Below are 25,321 nucleotides of genomic sequence, written 5' to 3'. Positions count from 1 at the left end.
TAATTGTCCAAAAGTCAGATTGCCGGCTTTGATAATAGTCGACTCAAAATAAGGTTTTAGTTATGAATAAATGATTTTTGATTGCATGAATTTGATTGCAAGAAACCGTGGAGTGTTTATTGCTGTAATTTGAAAATAGTTATCATCATCTTCTTCGAAAACTCATGTATTGCCTAAAATCAAAGCAGCGACCCGCGGGACTGAATCGATATTCAACTAATGCACGGGACATGCAAAGTTAAGTCTTGTAATATGTTTTACTCAACGCGCACAGTCTCACATTGACCTCATGCTGGGGTGCATTGAAAGACATTTGAGAAAATTGCTCGGTATTTTAGAGGGAGAATTTTTGAGGAATAATTTTTTTGTTGTAGGTAATTGTTTTTTAATATTTTTTAGATGCATTTTTTGGAACGAAGTTCCTTATGGGACGATGCGGAGGGATACCCTAACCGGGAAAAAACGTCCGTAACGTAAGATTTTTATTATTAATGCACACAGTGTACGACTTAAATTTGTAATAACGTACAAATTAGTAATGCACTCAGTGTGCGACTTAACTTTGTAATAACGTACAAAAAATAACATCTTTTTTATCATTAAATTGACCACGATCTCAGAGCGTTCGTTTGCGCAATACACTAACTCTTATGCAAACAACAGTGAATGAAATGTACCACAATAAGTTCGCACGTTACCGAATGACCGTGGGTTGTTGCGAAACCTCCAGTTTTATTTTCTTTATACCTCGAATAGAACTTTAAATTAATATTTTTATAATAAGGAACTTCGTTCCTATCCAGTGTCTCACGACACCATACATCTTTTTTTTTTGTTTTATTGCTCTTGCAGGCAGACGAGCATACGGCCCACCTGTTAGTGAGTGGTTACTGTCGCCCATGGACTCCAGCAATGCCAGGGGCAGAGCCAAGCCGCTGCCTATCTTCTATATTTAAACAAGTTGAACCTATCACGGCATGGATAAGATGCTCTGTGTACACGCATTGAGCGATGCGACTTTGCCGGTGTTCAAACCCGCAGGCGGGTACCAATATCCCTAGTGAAATACATATTTACTTTATAAATTACTTCCACCGCGAAAATATAGCTTCATCAAGTATTTTCCTACTTTTTTATTGTTTTTATTTCTTATCTAAAAATGCTTAGTACAACACTATATTATGTCTTAATTCGATGTGATTAAAAACTGCAAATTATAATCGATTATTATTTTCTTTTATGACGTACATAATTTTTTCCCTTTTACACATCCCAATATTCACTACAAATATTTTGCTAGACAACTGATGAATGTGTTGAACTTGCCATTGCAGAAATTAGGCAGATTTTATTTAGAACTAGCGACCCGCCCTCGCTTCGCTTCGGAAACATTAAATTTTATTATTGATAGCTGAGTCCCGCGATGTTATCCGCGGTTATTGTCGTACCGCGGGTGACGCCGCGGGGCGAAGCTAGTCTTAAAAAAGTAGCCTAACTTAGGCTACTTTTTTTCCTTCCTTCCTTTATTCCTTATATCATCAGCTACCTATCAGTGAGCCTCATCAGAATTGGTCCAGCCGTTCCAGAGATTAGCCGGAACAAACAGACAGACAGACAAAAATTGTAAAAAATGTTATTTTGGTGTATGTACCGTATGTATATTCATATGCATGTAGTAAAAAGCGGTTATTTCAATATTACAAACAGACACTCCAATTTTATTTATATGTATAGATTAGTTATAGTTTTTCCTTCTTTTTTTTCCTACCTAAGCTGATAGCCTTAGGGGCTATTTCAGCGTAACCCTAACGTTTGTAGGTGAGCTCACGGGGCTCAAACCTGACGACGTTGCTAACACGAACCCTAGCAAGAGCAGTGTTTCGCAGAATCTACCACCGGATCGGAAACGCGACCCACTGAGAAGATCCGGCGAGAAACTCAGTGGGCTAGTTTTTGCGCGGTCTATATAAACAAAAGCATCTTAAATTAGTTGTCCCGGGGACTTAAGAGAAAGCTCCACTCACCGTATCGTTGTTCGCTTCGTTCGTTTCTTTGGATATATTCTTCTAATAAATATTTCTTTAAAGGCACAAGTTTAGCTGTATTAAGGCACTAGGTATATACAATGTTGTTAGCTGTCTTCTTTACATTACACCTTCTGTACCTGAGGACAAAACGAGCACAGAATTAAAACTCTATTAAGAAAACATTTTTTTTTTCGGCTGCTTTATTGCGTAATTTAGATAATTCGCTGAAAAGTTTCAGGTTCTCTCAATGGACCTTGTTCATTGGTTCAGGCAACCAATGAACTTCCTTGCTTTCCCTGAGATATTAAAATTGAATAAGGCTGCAGAATAAGCTGCACATCTATTGCACCAAACTCAAGACATTCCAAATTAAGTCACTCACAATTATTGCGACGTCGATCGCTTGTGTTTTATGTTTTAAATTCAAATTTTGAGCTAATTTTTATCTTTTTATTTGTACTAGGTATATGCGTGTGTGTGTGTCAAACACATAGTAGTGTGTGTCATGTTTCTTTTATTGATTTAATGTATTTTTTAAGCATAATTAAAAAAACTAGAGCTCCCGCAATAGTCGAAATTCGACTATAATTAATTAGTATTGTAAGTTTGTACACTACTATGATTGTATTTTATACTTCTATAATCACAAATTTCGCCAAGACTACTCTATAAAAAATATTAACAAAGACAAACAATATTTAATCTCAATTTGACAACAAACGTCAAGAACAAAAGTTTGACAATAAATAGTATGCATGCGTGTGTGCGTCAAATACATGGTATGTAGTGTGTGTAATGTTTTCTTTATTGATTTAATGTAACTTTTATGCATTATTTAAAAAAAATATTAGCATTGTGCACTTCTTCTCTATATTCTCTATAAGTGTGGGAAATTTCATACTCCTCCGTCCGCGCAATTTTCGTAAAAAGGGGTACAAAGTTTTTGCTTCACGTATTAATATATCTTTTTATTTGTACTAGGTATATGCGCATGTGTGTCAAACACATAGTAGTGTGTGTCATGTTTCTTTTATTGATTTAATGTATTTTTTAAGAATAATTAAAAAAAAAAATTATTAGGATTCTGCACTCCCTCTTTCTCTATAAGTGTGGGTAATTTCATACTCCTCCGTCCGCGCAATTTTCGTAAAAAGGGGTACAAAGTTTTTTTCTTCACATATTAATATATAGATTAGAGTTTATAGATATCACAAGGTGAATGTGGCTACTCGCGTTACGCACACCATACACATATGAGCTCAAAGTCTCAATTGTGTTGTACAACATATCTTATAGCCTTCAAACTGGAATATGATTGCTTCGCGGCATTAATAAGCAGGATAGCGGTACCTACTCACAATGCACCCAACCAATAAAACTGTTTACTAAGTATGGTTTAACTTTTATCAATCACAGTTAATGATTGTTGGTATTTAGTATGATATGTCTGCGTGAACCAACCATCTCTCTGTTGAAGTTTGGTTCAAACCTTATATACCTTTTACCATCGCACCGCCCGCCACCGGAGTAGAGTTCATCCATACTACCTGGAGCCACTGCGGTCATCCACAGTGCGTTTCCAGAGGTCTTTTTTGCCACGTATCATCCGGCTATGGAATGAGCTCCACGGTGTTTCCCGAGCGCTATGACATGTCCTTCTTCAAACGAGGCTTGTGGAGAGTATTAAGCGGTAGGCAGCGGCTTGGCTCTGTCCCTGGCATTGCTGAAGTCCATGGGCGACGGTAACCACTCACCATCAGGTGGGCCGTATGCCCGTCTGCCTACAAAGGCAATAATAATAATAAAAAACTGCATGTTGACAAATCATAGACGTAATAATATTTCGAGGGATAAAAGGCCATTTGGGTTTAAGCGAAATTTATCTTTGTAATTATATCTCCATGTTATTTAGTATTAGCATCAACAATTCGATGATTCCGATGATAACGGTAGGCAGCGGCTTGTCTGTGCCCCTGGCTAGCTGAAGTCCATGGGCGACGGTAACCACTCACCATCAGGTGTGGTGCCAGGCCGTATGTTCGTCCGCCTACAAAGGCAATAAAAAAAGTTTTAATTGAACTTCAATTAGGTTTACCCTATTCAAATGGCTGAAGAAGTAAGTTTTTTGTTATGCTATTTTTTCCAAATTTGATAACGATAGATATATGATCATAACTGACATGTCAATGGACATTGTGCTTGCACCGCCTAAGAAATTGTTTTTCTCAAAACTACGGTTGACTGTCTTAAGACAGTTTTACTGTATAAATAAATAAAAAATTTAAAAAATCCAAATTTAAAAAACTTCAAATGGCTTGTCAAAAGCTTGTTCAAAAGTTGCAAAAATGTCGCTTAAACCAAATAGCTTTTCTCGCATCGATTTATTTATTTATTTATTTAATAAGTTGCACCAACAAAGTGATCATCAATACAAAACATTGACAAATTGACAAAAGTTCATGGCAGATGTCACCTCAATTATAGGTGCAATCGACAGTGCATTAACATCAAAAATAAAAAAATAAAAAAATTATTTCGCATTGACCAAAAAAAAACAATCTCAAATTTTCAACGCTCTCACAATTAATTTTCTCGTCATATTTCAATAAACAAACAAAAAGAAAAAGCGATCTCGAATCCCATAACGTTTTGGCGCTCTACACAAATACCCTAATACACTTGCAAAGCCAAAAAAGCCAAGACGATGCTCACAAGACCTCAAACGCTCGTGTTTTCCTCCGAAACTCCCGGGTCGGTTATATAACAGGCTCCTCGCTGTCGGCAGACGGCGCCGCGACGTCGGGCGCCGGTCCAAAGACATATCCACCCCTCCCTTGCGGCACGTTGGCGCCCAAATGGTGCTCTCGGGAGAAGGATCATTTTATATCGCTTTGATTCGCGAAAATATATAAGTCACTCCGGAAAAATGTACGGAGGCCTCTATGCTCGGCATTGTGGCATCTATAAAAATATTTCTCCAGCTTTTGACTTACAGAACTTATATCTATATATTAATACGTGAAGCAAAAACTTTGTATCCCTTTTTACGAAAATTGCGCGGACGGAGGAGTATGAAATTTTCGACACTTATAGAGAATATAGAGAAGAAGTGCACAATTCTAATTTTTTTTTTAAATTAATGCGTGAAACATACATTAAATCAATAAAGAAAAACTTACACACACTACATAACATGTATTTGACGCACACACGCATGCATACTATTAATTGTCAAACTTTTGTTCTTGACGTCTGTGGTCAAATTATAGAAGTATAAAATACAATCATAATAGTGTACAAACTTACAATTCCAATTAATTATAGTCGAATTTCGACTACTGCGGGACCTCTAGTCTCATTTGATGTCCGAATTTTGCAGGCATTCAACAACACAGGAAAACTTTTTCGAGTTTAAATTATTCGTGAGATAATAAAGACTTTAAAAGAGCCACATTCTGAATAATTGATAATTTAAAAGGAAATTATTTGTAACGGTAAAATAAATTTGTTTTTATTTTTGTATTGCTTAGATAGGTAGACGAGCTCACAGCCCACCTGGTGTTAAGTGGTTACTGGAGCCCATAGACATCTACAACATAAATGCGCCACCCACCTTGAGATATAAGTTCTAAGGTCTCAGTACAGTTACAACGGCTGCCCCACCCTTCAAACCAAATAGGCAGGATGGTGGCACCTACCCGTGCGGACTCACAAGAGGTCCTACCACCAGTAATTACGCAAATTATAATTGTTTTAGTTATTTCGAGAAGTTTATCGTTAATGTGGTCAGGACCGTATCATTGGGTCGCATACGACTTTTTACTGTAACACTTACTGAGTACGTGACATGTTTATCAGGCACATCACATATTGTTATTATTAGTATTGTTTATTCATTACATCAATATGTGGAATAAATTATAAATTATTTTACTACATTACGATGATCGACACTTGAACCTATTTGATATTTTTGTGCAACTAGCCGAGCGGAAGTGCCGCAACTGATAAGTGTACTGGAAAAGTGATATCTACAGCGATGCCGGGGTTCGAATCCAGCAAGAAGAAGTTTGGAAGTCGTCGTGGCCTAAAGGATAAGACGTCCGGTGCATTCGTGTGTAGCGATGCACCGGTGTTCGGATCCCGCAGGCGGGTACCAATTTTTCTAATGAAATACGTACTTAACAATATTGTTCACGATTGACTTCCACGGTGAAGGAATAACATCATGTAATAAAAATGAAACCCGCAAAATGATAATTTGCGTAATTACTGGTGGTGGGACCTCTTGTGAGTCCGCACGGGTAGGTACCACCGCCCCGCCTATTTCTGCCGTGAAGCAGTAATGCGTTTCGGTTTGAAGGGTGGGGCAGCCGTTGTAACTATACTGAGACCTTAGAACTTATATCTCAAGGTGTGTGGCGCATTTACGTTGTAGATGTCCATGGATTCCAATAACCACTTAACACCAGGTGGGCTGTGAGCTAGTCCAAACATCTAGGCAAAAACAAAAAGGAAAAAAAAAAGAAGAACATTGTGTGTATGGCTGAACAGACGCCAAGATCTTGCCCATTGGAAGGTAAGACCTCATACCTCAAGGTTTTTTTATTGCCCTTGTAGGCAGACGAGCATACGGCCCACCTGATGGTGAGTAGTTGCCGTCGCCCATGGACTTCAGCAATACCGGGGACAGAGCCAAGCCCCTGCCTACCGTTAGGCACTCTCCACAAGCCTCGTTTGAAGAAGGACATGTGATAGCGCTCGGAAAACACCAGGAGCTCATTCCAAAGCCGGATGTTGCGTGGCAAAAAAGATCTCTGGAAACGCACTGTGGATGAACGCAGTGACTCCAGGTAGTATGAATGAGCTCTACTCCGGTAGCGGGCGGTGCGATGGTAAAAACGAGATGATGGTATCATCTCAAATAATTCCTCAGAGCAGTCCCCATGGAAAATATGGTACAAAATACAGAGGGAACCGAAGTCCCTCCGCAGACTCGAAGATTCCAAACGATACGTGAGAATGAAGTGGGTGCAGTATTCACATTATGACATCTACGGGCATAACTGTGAGTTTGTGTGCCCTAGAGCATAAAAACATTCAAGAATCAATCTTCCTGGTAGGTACGGCGTGGGACGACGCCTACATCATTTAATTATGCATTTGAACCAGTATTTTATGATGTGGTAGACCAGTATCAGTACCACCTCAGACAAGTCGGTACCAGGTGGCCTCTTTCTGCTCCAAAGCTTCACATTTTCCTGCTCTTCAAACAATTTTCACGAGGAATACTGTTAGTTTATGGTTGTCATAGCTTCGACCGTGACTGATTCAGAAAAATGAGTCACAGTTGGACATGTCATAGTGTCTCGTGTAGATCACAATGATGTAATTGTCTATGCGTGTTAATGTTGCTTGAAATAAAAGCATTTGTTGTTTTCAATTTAATGTATTCAATTATTTACGTGCAATGTTTTTAATAAGCTTTTATTAGCTTCAGACGTATGTATGTTTGTAACGGAATCTTTGAACATGATTTTGATATTAATCCGAATATTCTATCTATCCGAAATTTCATTAAATCAAAACACAAACATTTAAGATATGTAGATAAAGTAAAGGATTTATAAAATAAGGTATAGATAAAGAACTTATTAAAATCTGAAAAGAATGTTAATGTGCTTATTACTCTTGGAGGAATTTGTAGTTATAGACCGACCACACGAGAGATCGACGCGGACTCCTGTTACTCTGTGTACGGTCGCTGATAGGAATCCCGAAGCATGCGTCATACGCACCAGACCATTCACAAAACTGTTTTGAGGAAAAACATTTTCATTGTAACAATATGAATCAACGGTTACATTCATTAAGTAATCTGTTTCAATTGAACATTGCTCAAACGAAATATTACCGCTGTTATTTATAAAAACTCAGCGATACTATGTTTTTTTTTTTATTGAAAAAAATGAGACGCTCGCTCCTGGCCTTTTCATTTTTCATTATTATTATTATTTTTTTAATTGTATTTTTTGACTTGTTTTTTCCTTTATTGTAAATATTTTTAAGTATTTATTTAAAAAAAAGAAAATATTTGAGAAAAAACAAAAAAAAAAGCCCGCTGACTTTGTTTCGCCGGTTCTTCTCAGGACTGTGGCTTTTTTTGGAACCGGTGGTAGAGTTAACATTGTTATTTATATTTTGACATTCAACAAGTGTGTCATACTGACATCTAAGTTGAAATAAATGATGTTGAATTTGAATTTGAATTTGAATTGCTTTGATGGGTGGATGAGCTCACAGCCCACCTGGTGTGAAGTGGTTACTGGAGCCCATAGACATCTACACCGTAAATGCGCCACCCACCTTGAGATATAAGTTCTAAGATCTCAGTATAGTTACAACGGCTGCCCCGCCCTTCAAACCGAAACGCATTACTGCTTCACGGCGGAAATAGGCGGGGTGGTGGTACCTACCCGCGCAGACTCACAAGAGGTCCTACCACCAGTAAAAGTACCGTAAAGTTAAGTAAGTGAGTCGGGAGTACCGTACAATGGGGGAAATCGGGACACTTTTTAAGTTCGACATTGATTTTTATCGTTTTTTTTGTAGTTATAGTAATAAAACTAAGATCATAATGGATCTGAAGACTTAAATTTTTATATACGATGCGGCATATACCTAGTTCATTACAAAATATACACAAAAACTGAAAAAAAACTAGCTTGACCCGATTCACCTTGGCTTTGAGGTGAATCAGGTTACGTATGGGGATAAGTTTTTCGATAGGGCTGGCACTATTTTGTTGTTAGGTAGGTAATTAACTTTTTAACATCTTTAATGAGTTACGAAACTTTGATGACTATATTAAACTAATATTCTTAATACTAAATAAAAGACATTTTTAGTTCATCTAATTTTTGCGTTCATCATTATTAAATATTAGAAAGTGGATAAAAAGCTTTATATAAATACGTTACGCGATTTGAAATGCTCGTAGTTAAAATAATGTCCCATCCATAATAATATGATGTATTAACTAAAAATTGTATGCGTAGGAAATATGTAAATTAAACTTTAATCTATATACTTAAATAAGGTTTAAGCTTTTATGATCAAAATCGAAATTAGACCACACACAAACACACACGCAATCACTGAATATAATTTCACGGTTATCAACATTCTAATTAATATTGTTTAACAACTAAATACCAAGATGAGATTAATTAACACAATATGTAAAATTATCGTAATTTACTGGTGGTAGGACCTCTTAAGAGTCCGCGCGGGCAGGTACCACCACCCTCCTATTTCTGCCGTGAAGCGGTAATGCGTTTCGGTTTGAAGGGTGGGGTAGCCGTTGTAACTATACTGAGACCTTAGTACTTCTATCTCAAGGTGTGTGGCGCATTTACGTTGTAGATGTCTATGGGTTCCAGTAACCACTTAACACCAGGTGGGCTGTGAGCTCGTCCACACATCTAAGCAATAAAAAAAAAATTGTTAACGAATTTATAAAAATACCTTTTTTGGCCTTTTTTGTTTGTACTGCTTTCGAACGCGAACAAGCATACGACCCACCTGATGGTAACCCAAGCGGGCACCATCGCTTGTGGACATAATTAGTAATGCCAGCCAATCCGCTGCCTACCTTTAAGGAATCTTTTCAGAATGACATCATTATCACAGCACTGAGCAACACCGAAACCGGTCTTTGGAAAAACAGTGCGGAGGATCGCAGTGTCTCCCCGGTCTTAGAGATGCACTCTGCTCTATAAATGTACGGCCTTTTTTTATGATTGAGGGTTTACTGGTGGCCCGGAGGCCTTTCCAGTTTCACAAGGACAGGTGGGCGAGCAAGGGCTCAGCTAGAAGGGGCGGGATTTGCTAACAGCTACCCGAGCGCCTCTAAGGGATACCTAACATCTCAAGAGTAGCTGTTTAGCGAATGAATCTATATCGAGAGTATGGAAAGGTTAAGTGGTTTACGATTATTAAAAAAATCTATAAAATTAGAATTAAGTTATGAGCTTGATTCCAAAAAACCGTGGAGTACTTATTGCTGTAATTTGAAATTAATAATCGTCATAAAAAAAATTACATTTAGAAATAGATTTTTTGCAACTTTATATTAAGAATTCATGCTTTGAAGACAGCTACCGGAGCGCCTCCAAGGGAGACCTAACAACTCAAGAGTAACCGCTTCGCGAATGAATCTACTACCGTATCGGAATCGCGATCCGCTGCGAAGATCCGGCGAGAAACTCGGCGGGCTGATACTTAGGTTAGGCTGCACGTCGAACTCTTTGCCGAGTTACACCGTTTTCAGCATTCCAGCAATGGTCACTAACATCAACGTACGGATCAGATTAATAGTTTGGGATCCACAGCATCACCCATTCCGTATCTACGCGTCGTAGAAGACTAGTGAATTCACCGAAGAATTGCTACCAAAGTTCTTTGTTATCCCGGCGTTCCGTAACCACCAAACTCGTCCTTAGTAAGGCACTTTTAGGATATCTTTTTAGTTCTTTTTTAATTTTTTTTAATAAAGGAAAGTGGCTCCGACGCCTTGGGAATTGATTTTGCCAATGTCACAGTATGCACAAAAATGACAGGTGCTTATAGAGAAAAGAAAAAAACTAAATACAAATAAATTTAATCAGTTTTCTCATACGCGAATCTGTGATTTTAATAACAGCACAAACAAATATTATGTTAGACAAACTGCTTTAAAAATAAATATTATTAGCAGACAAAAATTTAAAATTTTACATGTTTAGAATATACTAAAGTTAAAAGTAAAGTTGGCCCCTTTTAGGTTATGTGTTTGGGGGACATCTGTCATAGAATACAATTCAGCTGTAACACCTTGTGCCCATTTACAGAAGAAAAAAAAACATGGCTACTTCGAATTTCGTACGTAACCTATAGACGGTTTCTTTTAAGGACAACTTTATTAAATAATTATCGACTGAAAAGCACCTTGACACGGTTACTTGTACCAAGAGAATGAGCTCATCAAAAAAACGAGAGCTGTCATCCTTGACATTAGTAAACAACGTTTTCACAGTATAAAGGCCGTCTGGTGTAGTGGTAAGTGACATGGTCACTACACAAGGGGGTCGCGGGTTCGAATCCCGCCGAGGGAAGATATTTGTATGATTAATATAAAATGTCTTTTCCAGGGTTATGGATGTATATTATATATATGTGTGTGTATAGTGGAAGTCTTACATTTATTTCCGTTGTCTGGTGCCTGTAACACAAGTTCTTTACGAACTTATCACGGGACCAGTCAACGTGGCGTGATTGCCTCATTAACAATAAAACTAAATCATGATCACATTTATGGAGAAATCAACGTGTATAACTACATAGCTACATAAATCTAGGACAGTTTTTTATTGCATTGTGAATGACGCCATCCAGCTGACGACATGAAGTTGTCGTGGCCTAAAGGATAAGACGTCCGGTGCATTCGTATGTAGCGATGCACCGGTGCTCGAATCCCGCAGGCGGGTACCAATTTTTCTAATGAAATACGTACTTAACAAATGGTCACGATTGACTTCCACGGTGAAGAAATAACATCGTGTAATAAAATTCAAACTCGCAAAATTATAATCTGCGTAATTACCAGTGAAGCAGTAATGCGTTTCGGTTTGAAGGGTGGGACAGCCGTTGTAACCATACTGAGACCTTAGAACTTATATCTGAAGGTAGGTGGCGCATTTGCGTTGTAGTTATCTATGGGCTCCAATAACCACTTAACACCAGGTGGGCTGCGAGTTCGTCCGCCCATCTAAGCAATAAAAAAAAAGAAGTTAAAGACTCTGTTGGATTGCACAATGGCAGTCCCATCCATCAAACTGCGAATATTTCTTCATGGTCAATTAGACAAGAATATGGTACCAATTGAAAAGAAAGGCCATCCCAGAACAACTTGGCGAGCCCTACACCCCAGCAGAGGGTAACAGGAAAGAGAAGAAGAAGAGTGGTACAGACTGTTATTGACTTACGAAAAGTGAGGTAATTGTTCCCTACATTTTCACAAATGAGATACTATTATGTATAGTAAAGATGAAAATTCTCAAACAGCTGTACTGATACTAAGGCAAATAAATATAAAAGAAAATACATGCATCAAACAAATTAAAAGTAAATTACATACATTTTCAAATCTGAAATAATAAGCTGCCAATCAGAGGCATTTGGTTTAAATACTGCTTAAACTGTGAGTCTTACACAGAATACATCTTGTAATCCAAAAACCAGGTCAACATTTCTAGTAGCACTAATTGTTTGGTCAAACATTAGTACAGAAATCGGAAGTGAGCCAGTTCAATGAACTCTTAAATAAATATGGACAACAATAGTACTATCATATTTAGTATTTTACTAGCTTAATCGATGAGATCATTATGTGTTAATTGCTCTCAGGCAGTTTAGGCCGTACATGATTGATCCATGGCAGAAATGGCTAGAAAGATGGTAGCGACCTATTTACTCTAAAGTATTTGGGTCAAACACACAAGAAGGCTGAGTTTGGTTATTAATCAGAATATTACTAACATGCAACTCCAGCCTTCCCTAGCTCATGTAGTGGTATACTGTAAACTTTTTTTTTGTTTCTCAACTCCTGCTGCCAGATTCTGCTGGACCCATAAAACTTGGGATGCCGTTGATTCAATACTAAGTGAGCCATGAACTCATTTGTTGTGATTGCAACATTGTGAAGCATGCATTGTTTAAATTTTAATTCAACAAATTCAATTGGGATTTTTAAAATTTATGTTCATAGAAAAGAAATTAAAATTTACTGGTGGTAGGACCTCTTGTGAGTCCGCGCGGGTGGGTACCACCACCCTGCCTATTTTCTGCCGTGAAGCTGTATGCGAATGTAGCTGTATGAATGCGTTTCGGTTTGAAGGGTGGGGCAGCCGTCGTTACTATACTTGAGACCTTAGAACTTGTATCTCAAGATGGGTGGCGCATTTACGTTGTGGATGTCTATGGGCTCCAGTAACCACTTAACACCAGGTGGGCTGTGAGCTCGTCCACCCATCTAAGCAATAAAAAAAAATAAAAAAAAAGAAAGATTTACTTAATAAACCTATCTAATGGGTGACCTATCTGTTGGATAAGATCTGTATAAAGTTACATCATACTTGTTTTAAAATGGTGTTTGCATTTAATGTACCTAAACATCACCACCAAAAATAAAAATCAAAAATATTCATAATTTTAGTTTGAATAATCAAAATTTGAAATATTTTATTTGTAAAATTATCAATGAAATTATATTTGTGTTGTTTCGTTAAATGTTGTATTTACAGTTTTCCTTTTAAAAAAATATTCTATAGTAATTCCAGTAAATTGAACAACAAATTGAGGATGTTAAGAGCAGATACGAATAAGGAAATGAGATATGAATGAATAATTACTCATTCATTTAAATATGTGTTGGTTGGATATTAACATTTTATTATTCTCAAAATATGAATTTTGCCTCTTAAGATTTAATTTAAGAAGAATTTTTGTGTTGACAATTCTTTTATACATTAAAAAAACTATAAATTCAAAAATTAATGACCATTGACATTAACAATGTTTCCTCAATCGATAATGATGATTTGAAATTTACATAAATACCTGCTACTAATTTTGTTAAAAGTCTCAGTGTTTTCTTTTGATATAAATGACAACTAAATTAGTTCACGTCTTTGTCGATTTCGTAAACCAAATAATGATAAGCGGTTAAGTTCGTCTTTAACATTTTATGTTGATTAAGTAACGTCCGTTGTCAACCAATAAATTAGGTAGGTATTTCATTTACACCGACAAACTCTTTCCAAAATTCTATTTAAAATTTCTGATGTCATGCAGTGTTGTAGGCGCCTCTCACAAGGCCACATAATTTAGCATTGTTGAACCAATATACCAATTAAAGGTAGATATAACAAAGCTTAGGTTAAGCCTTCTAAAACTAATCTAGGCGCTATGCAACCTTATTGATGTAAGACATAAATAGACGTTTTTTTTCAGCGAAAATCTGGGATCGATCTATGTCAACAAATGTTAAAGCAGCTAGAAAAACATCAAGTCTAGACAAGAAACTGTTTTAGGTTAGTTTACGAACTGGATGTATCATGTAGGACGTGAATCACTACAAAATTAGGTTACTGTAAGCTCCCGATCGATATATTTTTACGAAATCCTGTAAGCTCTGCCACAAGATGGCGGGAATACAACCCAACTAAATTTAGAGGTATACGGAACCAGTGGGTTGCATCGTTAATTAGGCGACCTACATTTAGCCGGGTTATACATCTGATCGCCCAGATGTAAGATTTTCCCATTTCTTTTTCATTTCCTGTCCCATTGGAGCCATCGCGTCTACTCTTAACGGCTTGTTGTGTTATTATTGAGCTCTACTCACCGTTTCTAGTTTGTATTTAGCACTTGATTTACCACAAAACACGAAAAATTTCACTCAAGCACTTATACGCCCCTACAGTGTGTAACAACATCACGAGTACTACTGCGCCATCTGCTGGACTTTTTAGACAGCAGTCAGTGAATACCTGCGGCCACCTTCACTGCAGTGGCAATTCAATTTCCACCAATTTACTCGATTAAAATGCTATTTTAACACCAAATCTTATGGCTATACTCTTACGAAGTTGAAATAACTTTAAAATTGGTGTAACGTAACGTTGTATGTCAGAGAGACTTGGTTAAGAAGTAACACTAAATGCCTGTTATTGATTTTTTCACGTCTCGTCACAGCTGATTCATCGGACGCACCGCATCGTCAGAGTCTGACTCATGAATCATTAATATTTCCGTGATTTCATTGAATTATTTAATAAAATTTAATTTTGTAACGAGATGTATGTTTGCAAATGATGCTAAATGTGGTTTTGGATTATGACCCAAAGCAACTTGTTATGACTTCCGAAGGTTGCATTAAATTACTGTAAATTTTGAATAGTTGTGTGAATTTCAAACGGGATAAAATTAGTGATTAGTTAATATTCACAAAATTTTAAAAATTAATGTCAATAATTATTTGTTTTGCTTAATATTTCTTTCACCTTTGGCAGTTTTTTTTCTTAGAGACATCTATTGACGAATTGTAAACACTATTTTACAATATATTAAATGTATTCCCTTTCCTACTTGGTTTACTTATTTGCATCAACTTTACGATTTTTTTTCTGTTTTCCTAGCTATTCTAGTAACGTCGAGGAGTTATTCTAGATTCACCGAGCTAGTACTCGAACTATATTGAGATCTTAGAACTTATATCTTAAGGTGGGTGGCGCATTTACATTGTAGATGTCTATGGGCTCCAGTAAGCACAACACCAGACGGGCTGTGGAGTCGTCCATCCATCTAAGCAATAAAAAAAAAACATCCAAAAACTCACAGCACCTTTAAAGTGTGGACCCTTGTCCAGTACCGGCAAACTGGACAGTTGCGAGACTATGCGAGTGCATGTTTCTATCTACCTTACAGTATTCCGTATCGGTCAGGATCCGTATTAGAATTCTTACATTTAACGGGACCTGGGCTGAGAAATCAGAGTATAAAATATCTTATGCTTAACATTAGGCATTGGAATTGTGGTATGTATGACCTTTGGTAACCCGTGAGCGATACGATGATAATAAGACAATCTGTAACAGTACATGTGTCGAATTCAGTCGTACAGTAACATTGGAAACATCAATAAATCCTGATACACATTAAGATATCTCTTGAAATCAGAATGCAGCATCACCCTTCACGATACGCATCGATGTAGCCAAGATATTAGTGACAATGCAAGGGAGGAAATGTTTTATTGTTCGCTATCGATATATAAAAATATATGTGATTAATCATGGAAATTGTTGGCAGTTGAATACGGATCTGTCATGGGTTCGTGGCTTGTTGAGCTGAGGGAAAACGATTTTTTATTGATAGAAATGGAGATCTAATATATACTCGTGACTCGGCCTCTGGACATTACTACGGGAATACCGCTGGTCACTTAGAGGAATGAGGTTGATGACCCGATTGAATTTTATAACGGCTACCTCACCCTTGAAACCGGAACGCATGGTTACAGAGCGGCAGTAGTAGGCAGACCTTCAGACACAGCCCACTGAGTTTCTCGCCGGATCTTCTCAGTGGGTCGCGTTTCCGATCCAGTGGTAGATTCTGCGAAACACGGTTCCTGCTAGGGTTCGTGTTAGCAATTTCGTCAGGTTTGAGCCCCGTGAGCTCACCTACTAGTTAAGGTTCCGCTGTTATAGCCTCTGAAGGTTATCAGCTTAGGTAGAAAAAAAAAGTAGGCAGATTGGTGGTATGATCCTACCCGTGCGGGCTCGCAAAGCCTCCTAACGGTAGTATTAATTACACAAATCCGATCGTTTGGATATAGCACGTCACATTCTTCATTCTTACTATACGTTATTTGGGAATACTTAACGAAAGGAAGATCTTCCACCGAGCGGGTGATATTGCTCGGTAGACCGACGGTCCGAATGTTGTTGTTCGGAACTTGTATATATGCAAGCTTATCTTGAAAATGTCGTAAGCGAGATTCAGGCATCTGTCAATTATCTTGCGTTGTATGATGGCTACCCGCCACAGGCGACACGCACGCGGCATTCAAGCTCAGCCTCGACTCACCGCAGGCTTACCCGCCACACGTTACGTGTTCACGTTTGAGTCACATTTACCACCACTTTTTAATACGCTTTTATTAGCTTCAGACTTAAGTACCTATGTTAGTATGTAACGGAATCTTTGAACATGATTTTGATCCCCTTCAATTCGTTCGTTCGATTAACTCGAAATTTGGTATACTTATTAAGGACCGAAGACAATTCAATATAAAAAAAAAAAAAAAAAATTAACGTTGAACTAAAAAATAAGTAATAGTTCAAAAAACAAAAAAATACGCTTTTATAGAAAATCCAACTAAAAAATAGAAAATAAATTTTAATGAATTTGAATTAAAAATGGTGTAAGAAAAAATGATTTTATTGTAAAAAAACCGTGCATCGCCGGATCTTTGCAGTGGGTCGCGTTTCCGATCCGGTGGTAGATTCTGCGAAGCACTGCTCTTTCTAGGGCTAGTGTTAGCAACGACATCAGGTTTGAGCCCCATTCGCTCACCTACTAGTTAAGGTTACGCTAAAATGGTCTTTCAAGACCATCAGCTTAGGTAGGGAAAAAAACATGCACATTGAAAGTTAACGCCTCTCGTGTAGTGATGAGCAAAACATAGCCAAGATCAAATACAATAAAACTAGGACAGGCTTTGTCTTGACCTTGAGTCCTGCTGACTTAGTCTGTGATAGTCTTATATAGTGCAAAAAGCAAGACCAATTCTGCTTATCATTAATCCCGTTTCGAAGCGGAGATATCGATGGAGTGGAGTGAGAGCGAGCACAGAGCGTTCAATTAGCTAATAGATCGGTGTGTACCTACGGCTAAAGTGAATCAATTCAAGTGAATCGGTGCAAATATTTGAGATTTATTTATTTAGGGGGATTACTGTCAACCACTTAAGGTCAACGGAGGGTGGCGCTCGAGTTACGCGGGCTGGCAGAAATAATATCAACATAATATTTTTATGTTTCCCCCAGCATTTCGCGAGCTCTTTACATGTTTATTCCATAAAGCTATTCCATAGAGCTCAGTGCTCAAATCTCATAGGCAGGCATGTTTATGGAATAAACATGTAAAGAGCGTTGCACTGGAGTGCAACGTGGCTTCGACTTTAGGTCGCTCGCAATCGTTGTCTCGAATAGGTGCTGGATAGGCAGAAATTGTATCTTTTTTTTATTTTTTTTATTGCCCTTGTAGTCAGACGAGCATACGGCCCACCTGATGGTGAGTGGTTACCGTCGCCCATGGACTTCAGCAATGCCAGGGGCAGAGCCAAGCCGCTGCCTATCTTTAAAATAAACTTTCAACAAAAATTGTTTTCTTATCTAAGTATTACTCTATCTACCACGGCGCATGAGTTCACTGTTTGAACGGTGGAATGTGGTTGCAAGAGGCCATAAAGGTGGTTGCAAGAGGCCAAACAACAAGGCAAAGATCAAATCTGAGTCGGAATTTCATATTGCCTGTTACACCTGGAAAATGCCAGTAATTAACCTGCCTATTGAATTTAGGTGTAATCGCGTTACTCGATTAAATCGGGCGTCTTATTCATTACGCCCCGATGAAGTGCTCATTTTAATATCACTACACTTGAAGTGAATTCTGCTCGTCCCAAATAAGAGCATTGAGCGTGAATATATCCTCGGAATCCCTCGAATCATAAATAAGGCCGTAAAACATCCCGAGGGTGAAGTTTCGTCATAACTAGATGACGGCTCCAGACGAATTGCTGGAGGGATGCTAACCGCTCCGTACAACTATATTTTACAATTTGCCAAATTAAATTTGTACTAAAACCGTTGTAATAGTTTGGAGGACGGATTTATTACATTGGATGATAATGGGCAGTGCTGTGAGCCCAGACGGAATGGTAACCGAATGATGGGTATTTTTGTCGCAAAACTATCATTGTTATGGTTTAAAGATTAGCAGGGAGTTAATAGGTTAATCGCTGATAGCTTATAATTGAAGATTGCGAGTTTTCTAATTTATTTAGGTACTATGATAACAAGATTTTTAACCGTATAGACCACCCGACCATAGACCACTTGTTGTTAAGTGGTTAATGGAGTCCATTTTCTCACGACGAACTTCCAACACGAACCCTAGCAAGAGCCGTGCTTCACAGAATCTACCACCGGATCGGAAACGCGACCCACTGAGAAGATCCGGCGAGAAACTCAGTGGGCTGTGTCTGAGAGTTGATTTACTCGTCGAGCGCTTCGTCGCAAGCGACGGGTTTGACGAGAACGGTGACCGGAGCTTGAAGTACCTAAAAGCACCGTTAGTGGATCGGGAGGATCCGAAATGACGTGTTTTGGGCGACGTCGACTGCTTTTCATTCTTTCCGCAGGATCAGGAATGTATGTTTGTGGGAAAGGTGATCACATCGATGTGACATCTACGGTCTTCTGTAACCACTTTACATCAGGTTAGCCATGAGCTAGTTCACCCATCTAGGTAAAAATCAATAAGTAAACAGAATAACACATTAATTCTTTCGCAGGCTCACTAAGCACATCAACAACTATTAAAACGAAGTTTCGATCTCAATAATCGAATAAGTTTTACGATTTATATCGTTTAGGCCAAACTCGATTATGGCCCCAGGTTAAAATGTTTCGGCTCTAAAAGCTTCACAGACGACTGCGTGAGCTCTGACGTCACTATCTATGGGGTGGAGCTTGGCTTTTATTTCATTAATAGTAAAAATCGTTAGCGAAAGATTGAAGTTGTAGTCAAATAACACGTTTGGAATACGTATGTACTTAGTCTGGCCATAAATACTGTTACAATTAAAAATAAACAAAATATTACATTTGAATTTGGAATCTGTCATTTTTATATGATTGCTCATTGGATTTTCTCATTTTGGCGCCAATACATTGTACAATATTTTGCGATATTAAAATGGAGTGGGGTGATAAGAGAAACGAATCGCTGTGATTGCCTTACACAAAGTAGGTATGGAGCCAAATGCAATTTTAAAATTCTCCATACGCTTGGTATTAGTAAAATGTTTGTGTACCGGATTATTAATAGGTGCAATGAGACCTCCTCTGTTTGTGACAGAAAAAGATCTGGCCGTCCACGTAGTGTTCGTACGAAAAAGGTCGTCAAAGCAGTAAGGGAAAGAATTCGAAGAAATCCTGTCCGAAAGCAAAAGATTTTATCTCGAGAGATGAAGATAGCACCTAGGGTGGTAAAATCAAAACAACTACTGAAACAGTACGCAAGGGGAGGTCATAGAAAAATTTTGTTTACGGATGAGATTTTTTTTACAATTGAGCAACATTTTAACAAACAAAATGACCGTATTTATGCTCAAAGTTCTAAGGAAGCTTCCCAATTAGTCTACAGAGTGCAACGTGGGCACTATCCGACTTCGGCGATGGTTTGGTGGGGTATTACACGGAGGGTATTAGCTATGAAGGAGTGACTGAGCTATACTTTTGTGAAAAAAGTATCAAAACATCGGCACAAGTGTATCAAGATACCATTCTTGAGAAGGTAGTGAAGCCCCTTAACAACACCATGTTCAATAATCAAGAATGGTCCTTTCAGCAAGACTCGGCGCCAGGTCATAAAGCTCGGTCTACGCAGTCTTGGTTGGAAACGAACGTTTCGGACTTCATCAGAGCTGAAGACTGGCCGTCGTCTAGTCCCGATCTTAATTCGCTGGATTATGATTTATGGTCAGATTTACGGCTTGCTCTAAACGCCATGATAATTTGGAGTCCCTAAAACAATCCGTACGGTTGGCAGTGAAAATTTTTTCCCATGGAAAGAGTGCGTGCTTCTATTGATAACTGGCCTCAACGTTTAAAGGACTGTATTGTAGCCAATGGAGACCACTTCGAATAAGCTTTTTATACTTTAAATTGTCTTATATTTATGTATTAAACTAATACACTATAAGAGTAATAAATGTTATTTGCAATAGATTTTTTTTCCTTTGTCTCAGTATTTATGGCAAGACTATACTATAATAGGTATATTATGTTCTAGAACGTTGGATTTATTTATTTGGATCGTACGGACCTATGGAATGGTAATAATTATTTTTATTAATTTACACCATTTGATGTACATGGTCACTAGGGGAACAAATAAACTCGAATGAGTCAGGACACCGGCCAATGTTCAGGATGAATTTGTGGTCATCATGGCTAAAGGATAAGACTTCCGGTTTACGCTCATAGTTCATGGGATCCGGTAAGCTTTTAATATCGGCAATCGCAAATTCTTTTTTTTTATTGCCCTTGTAGGCAGACGAGCATACGGCCCACCCGATGGTGAGTGGTTACCGTCGCCCATGGACTTCAGCAATGCCAGGGGCAGAGCCAAGCCGCTGCCTACCAAACTAAAAACATTAATTTTATTGGTCATTCAAATTAAATAAAATCAATTAAAGTTTCCGGATGCACTCCAATTGTCAGCACGTACAACACACGACCCCTAATTTCATTACCCTCCCTCGGAGACAATAAATAAGTAATCAGATCTTGGCTGACAATACGGCGGTCAGATGTCCGATAATGATCAACATAGCCATCTGCTTGTGGTGTTTATTTGTGCTCCGCGTTGAGACGCGACACAGGATCTAAGTTTGGTTATTAAAGATTTAGTTCATACAGGGTGTAAAGGTCCCCTCCGAAGCCGATAAACTACAGTCATTTGTTTAATCACCATATTAAATAACTAGCGACCCGCCCTCGCTTCGCTTCGGAAACATTAAAACACACATGAAACCAAAAAAAAAATTAAAAAAAGTAGCCTATGTTCATCAGGGACAATGTCGGCTTCTAATGGAAAAAGAATTTTTCAAATCGGTCCAGTAGTTTCGGAGCCTATTCGAAACAAACAAACAAACAAATCTTTCCTCTTTATAATATTAGTATAGATAGACTAAAACAAATACGAATTGCATCGGTGCTTTTAAAATTAAGCGAGTTAATGAACTCGAAGTTTCTTTTATTTCAGTTGAACTCGATGATAATATAATATTTAAGCTGATCAAAAATATTTTTTCGGTTTCGTTTCGTTTCTTTTATATTTATCAGATCTTATCAATTGAATGTTGTTTTAACTTTTTTTTTTTATTGCCGTTGTAGGCAGACGAGCACACGGCCCACCTGATGGTGAGTGGTTACCGTCGCCCATGGACTTCAGCAATGCCAGGGGCAGAGCCAAGCCGCTGCCTACCGCTTAATACTCTCCACAAGCCTTGTTTGAAGTTTGAAAGTGAACTACAATTTTATCTCCTTGATTCGTTTTTCCTGTGTGCGTGAGTTCTCTTATTGGCAACAAAGCAAGCATCTCATGTGAGACGACAGACGAAATGCGCAAACAGTCACATACATTCCACTCGGTCTAGTATTTAGTTTTGATACACCTATAAATTTATTATAGAACGTATTGGATCGAAGTTACATGTAATTTTTGGCAAAAGCTGAAATGCATACTTAACGATTACTAGCGCTAAGATTAAAGTCAACGAAGCCTGTAAATCACTACACAGTATAAAGCAAAGTCGCTTTCTCTGTCCCTATATCCCTATGTATGCTTAAATCTTTAAAACTACACAACGGATTTTGATGCAGTTTTTTTTAATAGATAGAGTGATTCAAGAGGAAGGTTTATATGTATAATAACATCCATTAAATAGTAGAGAAATACTGTTATTTTTTAGGTTTCTAATGTCATGTCGTAAATAATCAATAATAAAATTTCATGTTTCCGAAGCGAAGCGAGGGCGGGTCGGTGGTGATCTTATAAAACTTGAGTAAAAACTCTAGATGATTCGTGATATTTAAATAGTTGGTAAAACGTTGGTTAAATTATTATACCATCCTATTCGGATTTGCTCTTCTCAAAGGAACATTTGTACACTCAATGTACCTTTTACTGCTGCCGCAGTGACAAATAGGCAGTGACGCAGTTGATACCCGGGCCGGAGCCTTTCCTAGCCAACTATTGATCGAAGCTGCCGTATATTCCATATAATGCCCCCCTCATCCCCCTTCTTGGATATCTGCCAAACAGGAACAATGGAATCACTTGATTTATATCTATGGCGTAAGACAGAAAATAAAGAGTTAATTTTTATTTTTTATTGCTTAGATGTGTGGACGAGCTCACAGCCCACATGGTGTTAAGTGGTTACTGGAGCCCATAGACATCTACAACGTAAATGCGCCACACACCTTGAGATATAGTTCTTAAAATAAAAAATAATTCCATCCTTCATAAAATAATTCCATCTTTTTTCTTATGTGTGGATGATCTCACAGCCCCACCTGGTGTTAATTAGTTACTGAAGCCCATAGACATTTCGTAAATGCGCCATCCACCTTGAGATATAAGTTCTAAAGTCTCAAGTATAGTTACAACGGCTGCCCCGCCCTTCAAACCGAAACGCATTACTGCTTCACGGCAGAAATAGGCAGGGTGGTGGTAGCTACCGGCGCGGACTCACAAGAGGTCCTACCACGAGTAAAAATCTATCGGAAATAGAACGTTGAGTGGATAGCGTCGTCCAGTCCTGTCTATTTTTACAAGGCAGCAGCAAGCCGATTCTGTTCAAAGGACTAAGCGTGTTTTTAAGAAGCCACTTTCTAATGTCCAGCTGCCGATAGAATGCGGTCAATGCAAAACTAATTCAGCGCAAAATTACAACACTTATCCCATGTTAACAGAATTATTTATTTCTCAGTGATAACCACGTCGAGTAAGGCAAATAAACAAAAGGCAAAAGGATTTTCATTACAAGCATAGCGTCACTTCAAAGCTAGATTCTTTGTTCGATCAAGAGCCACCAAGAACTCAATCTTTCAGCGGCCGAACAATAGTTTCGGTTTGGACAGCCAATGCAGTGGTGTCTCAGGATATACGTATGGCGCTCCGTTTGGTATTACTTAGTTTTCAGAGTCAGTTGATACCCGCTCATACTTAAACTATGCGTCAAAGTAGCTGGAGGACATCGCATACTGTTTTTTTTTATAGAGATTTTGTGACTTGGTAACTAAGACCTTTAGGTCGCGTCTTACTTTAATTTATATTCTTTTTTGTATGAAAAATGATAATATGATATGAAATGAAATGAGATGACATGATATGGTATGGTATGAAATATAATCTCAGTAAATTATTGAACCTTTACTGAAACTTTTTCAGTGGACTTTTCGAAGGATCCCGAGAAATTACGGTCAGGGCTTTGTTTGATTTTCCCACATTTGTGCATTTTCACAGATATTAAACAGTTAATAAACCACCGTTATTACGCATTTAAACTTGAAGAATCACTAAATAGAGAAAATAAAACAAATCACACAACCTCACTCCTCGCGTTTCGGCCATCATATCAAAAAGTCACATCGCGTACCTATCCGACCTACCTACAGATTAGTAGCCAGATACAGACCATAGACATCAGATACAGATACAGTGGAGCAGCGATAGGTCCACAAGGAATCAATTAGAGATGAAATAAAACTAAAACACGTCATCCGTAACAAGTTGTACCAGTCGATTTCAATATCCAATCTCTATAAAAAGACACGTTTGTAAAGATAGCGTATTTGGTGTCGCAGTCCCTCGGCTTCACAGCCAGCACGCCCACGATTTTATCCTCGTAGTAGAGAGGGCCGAACTCGTGAACAAAACACTCTTCATACTCCGTTAAATCGATGCAAATCAAAGAGGCATCCAAGTCTACGCCATACGATTCGAAGCATCTGTTGTAACTCGTGATTTGGACTTCGATTTTATCAAAATCGTTCGTCAAATACATTTTCTTGTCTATGGCCGCTACAGTTTTCCACAGAACGGCGGTAAGGACGTCCGTTTCTGGCGGGTTCCGGTCAAAAACGGAGGCTTTTGTCGAAAAAGGATAGAAGTCTACATTCAATTTTGCAACGGCCACGTCGTGTCTGAGCGTGGGCTTGCTCACGTTATATTTCTGATGGAGCTTCCAGTATAAAACGGGGTACGTGTGACTGTAATTCTTCGTGTAATCGTGAAAGAGCAGGAGCCTGTGTTTCGTGTCACGTTTCACGCAATGCGCCGAAGTTACAATCCATTTAACCAAAATTACGCTGGCGAAACATGAAAAGGACCAAATCCCCGAGGTGTTAGCCACTACTGCGCCAACGTAAGGAAATCTTTCCGCGTTGTTCAGTGAATAGTTCTCTTTGAGGTTTATGATGCCCATTGTTTTCGCGAGTTGGTACACGGAGCCAGTGTTTGAGTCTCTTTTCCTCTCCTCCATTGTTATGTCAGTGGCGAATTTTACCATAACACAAACTGCCAAGATTGCTATGATTATTAACACTGTCAGTATAATACAACCGGCTTTCATTTTAATAATTTTTATTAGGTTATTTGTTGTAGATGTTTGTTGTTCTGACATTGACAGGTGTAGAAGATGTTTTCAAATGACGTCTGTGAACGCGCGAAAATTGGTTATTCATTTTGTCGTTGTCGTTACCTAACTCTGTCGCGAATCATTAACGTTTCGGCTGTATGACCTTTATTCCAATGCTAGTGAAACTTTTTTTCACCGCTCTTTCTGGCAATGTGACCAAAGAACTCAAGTATCCTTTTGAGGCAGATGATAGAGA

At 38.3% G+C, this 25,321-nt stretch overlaps 2 protein-coding genes and 1 long non-coding RNA gene across 13 annotated transcripts in view; 1 reads left to right on the top strand and 2 right to left on the bottom strand.

Moving 5' to 3' along the window:
• Positions 1-14,844, bottom strand: part of LOC101737442 (talin-1) — a 123,375-nt gene extending 108,531 nt beyond the window's left edge. For all 10 annotated transcript variants that reach the window (XM_038016894.2, XM_038016914.2, XM_038016906.2 and 7 more), the window contains exons 1-2: positions 14,473-14,844; positions 2,025-2,164 (exon numbers count right to left, since the gene is read on the bottom strand). The gene's annotated coding sequence lies outside the window, so the exon portion shown is untranslated. The remainder of the gene's footprint in view (positions 1-2,024; positions 2,165-14,472) is intronic.
• On the top strand, positions 13,351-15,214 carry LOC134200612 (uncharacterized). 2 transcript variants are annotated; one of them, XR_009975600.1, is made up of 2 exons: positions 13,351-13,852; positions 14,079-15,214. It is a non-coding gene; the product is annotated as an uncharacterized LOC134200612 (long non-coding RNA). The 2 variants fall into 2 exon arrangements; XR_009975601.1 differs by having other exon boundaries at positions 13,351-13,983.
• Positions 15,215-24,203: 8,989 nt separating this feature from the next.
• On the bottom strand, positions 24,204-25,119 carry LOC101747076 (trypsin eta). The gene has a single exon (XM_004926717.5). The coding sequence runs from the start codon at positions 25,108-25,110 to the stop codon at positions 24,205-24,207; it is 906 nt and encodes a 301-aa protein (XP_004926774.1). The 5' UTR covers positions 25,111-25,119; the 3' UTR covers position 24,204.
• Between the last annotated feature and the right edge of the window lie 202 nt (positions 25,120-25,321).

The sequence above is a fragment of the Bombyx mori genome, chromosome 2 (genome assembly GCF_030269925.1).
Source record: "Bombyx mori chromosome 2, ASM3026992v2".
Classification (NCBI taxonomy): Eukaryota; Metazoa; Arthropoda; class Insecta; order Lepidoptera; family Bombycidae; genus Bombyx; species Bombyx mori.
The sequence above is the reverse complement of the archived record's forward strand: the minus strand, read 5'-3'. Positions and strand labels throughout refer to the sequence as shown.

Excerpts from the sequence above, each read along its gene's own strand:
- LOC101747076 (XM_004926717.5), bottom strand. The coding sequence starts at position 25,110 with ATGTCAGAACAACAAACATCTACAACAAATAACCTAATAAAAATTATT.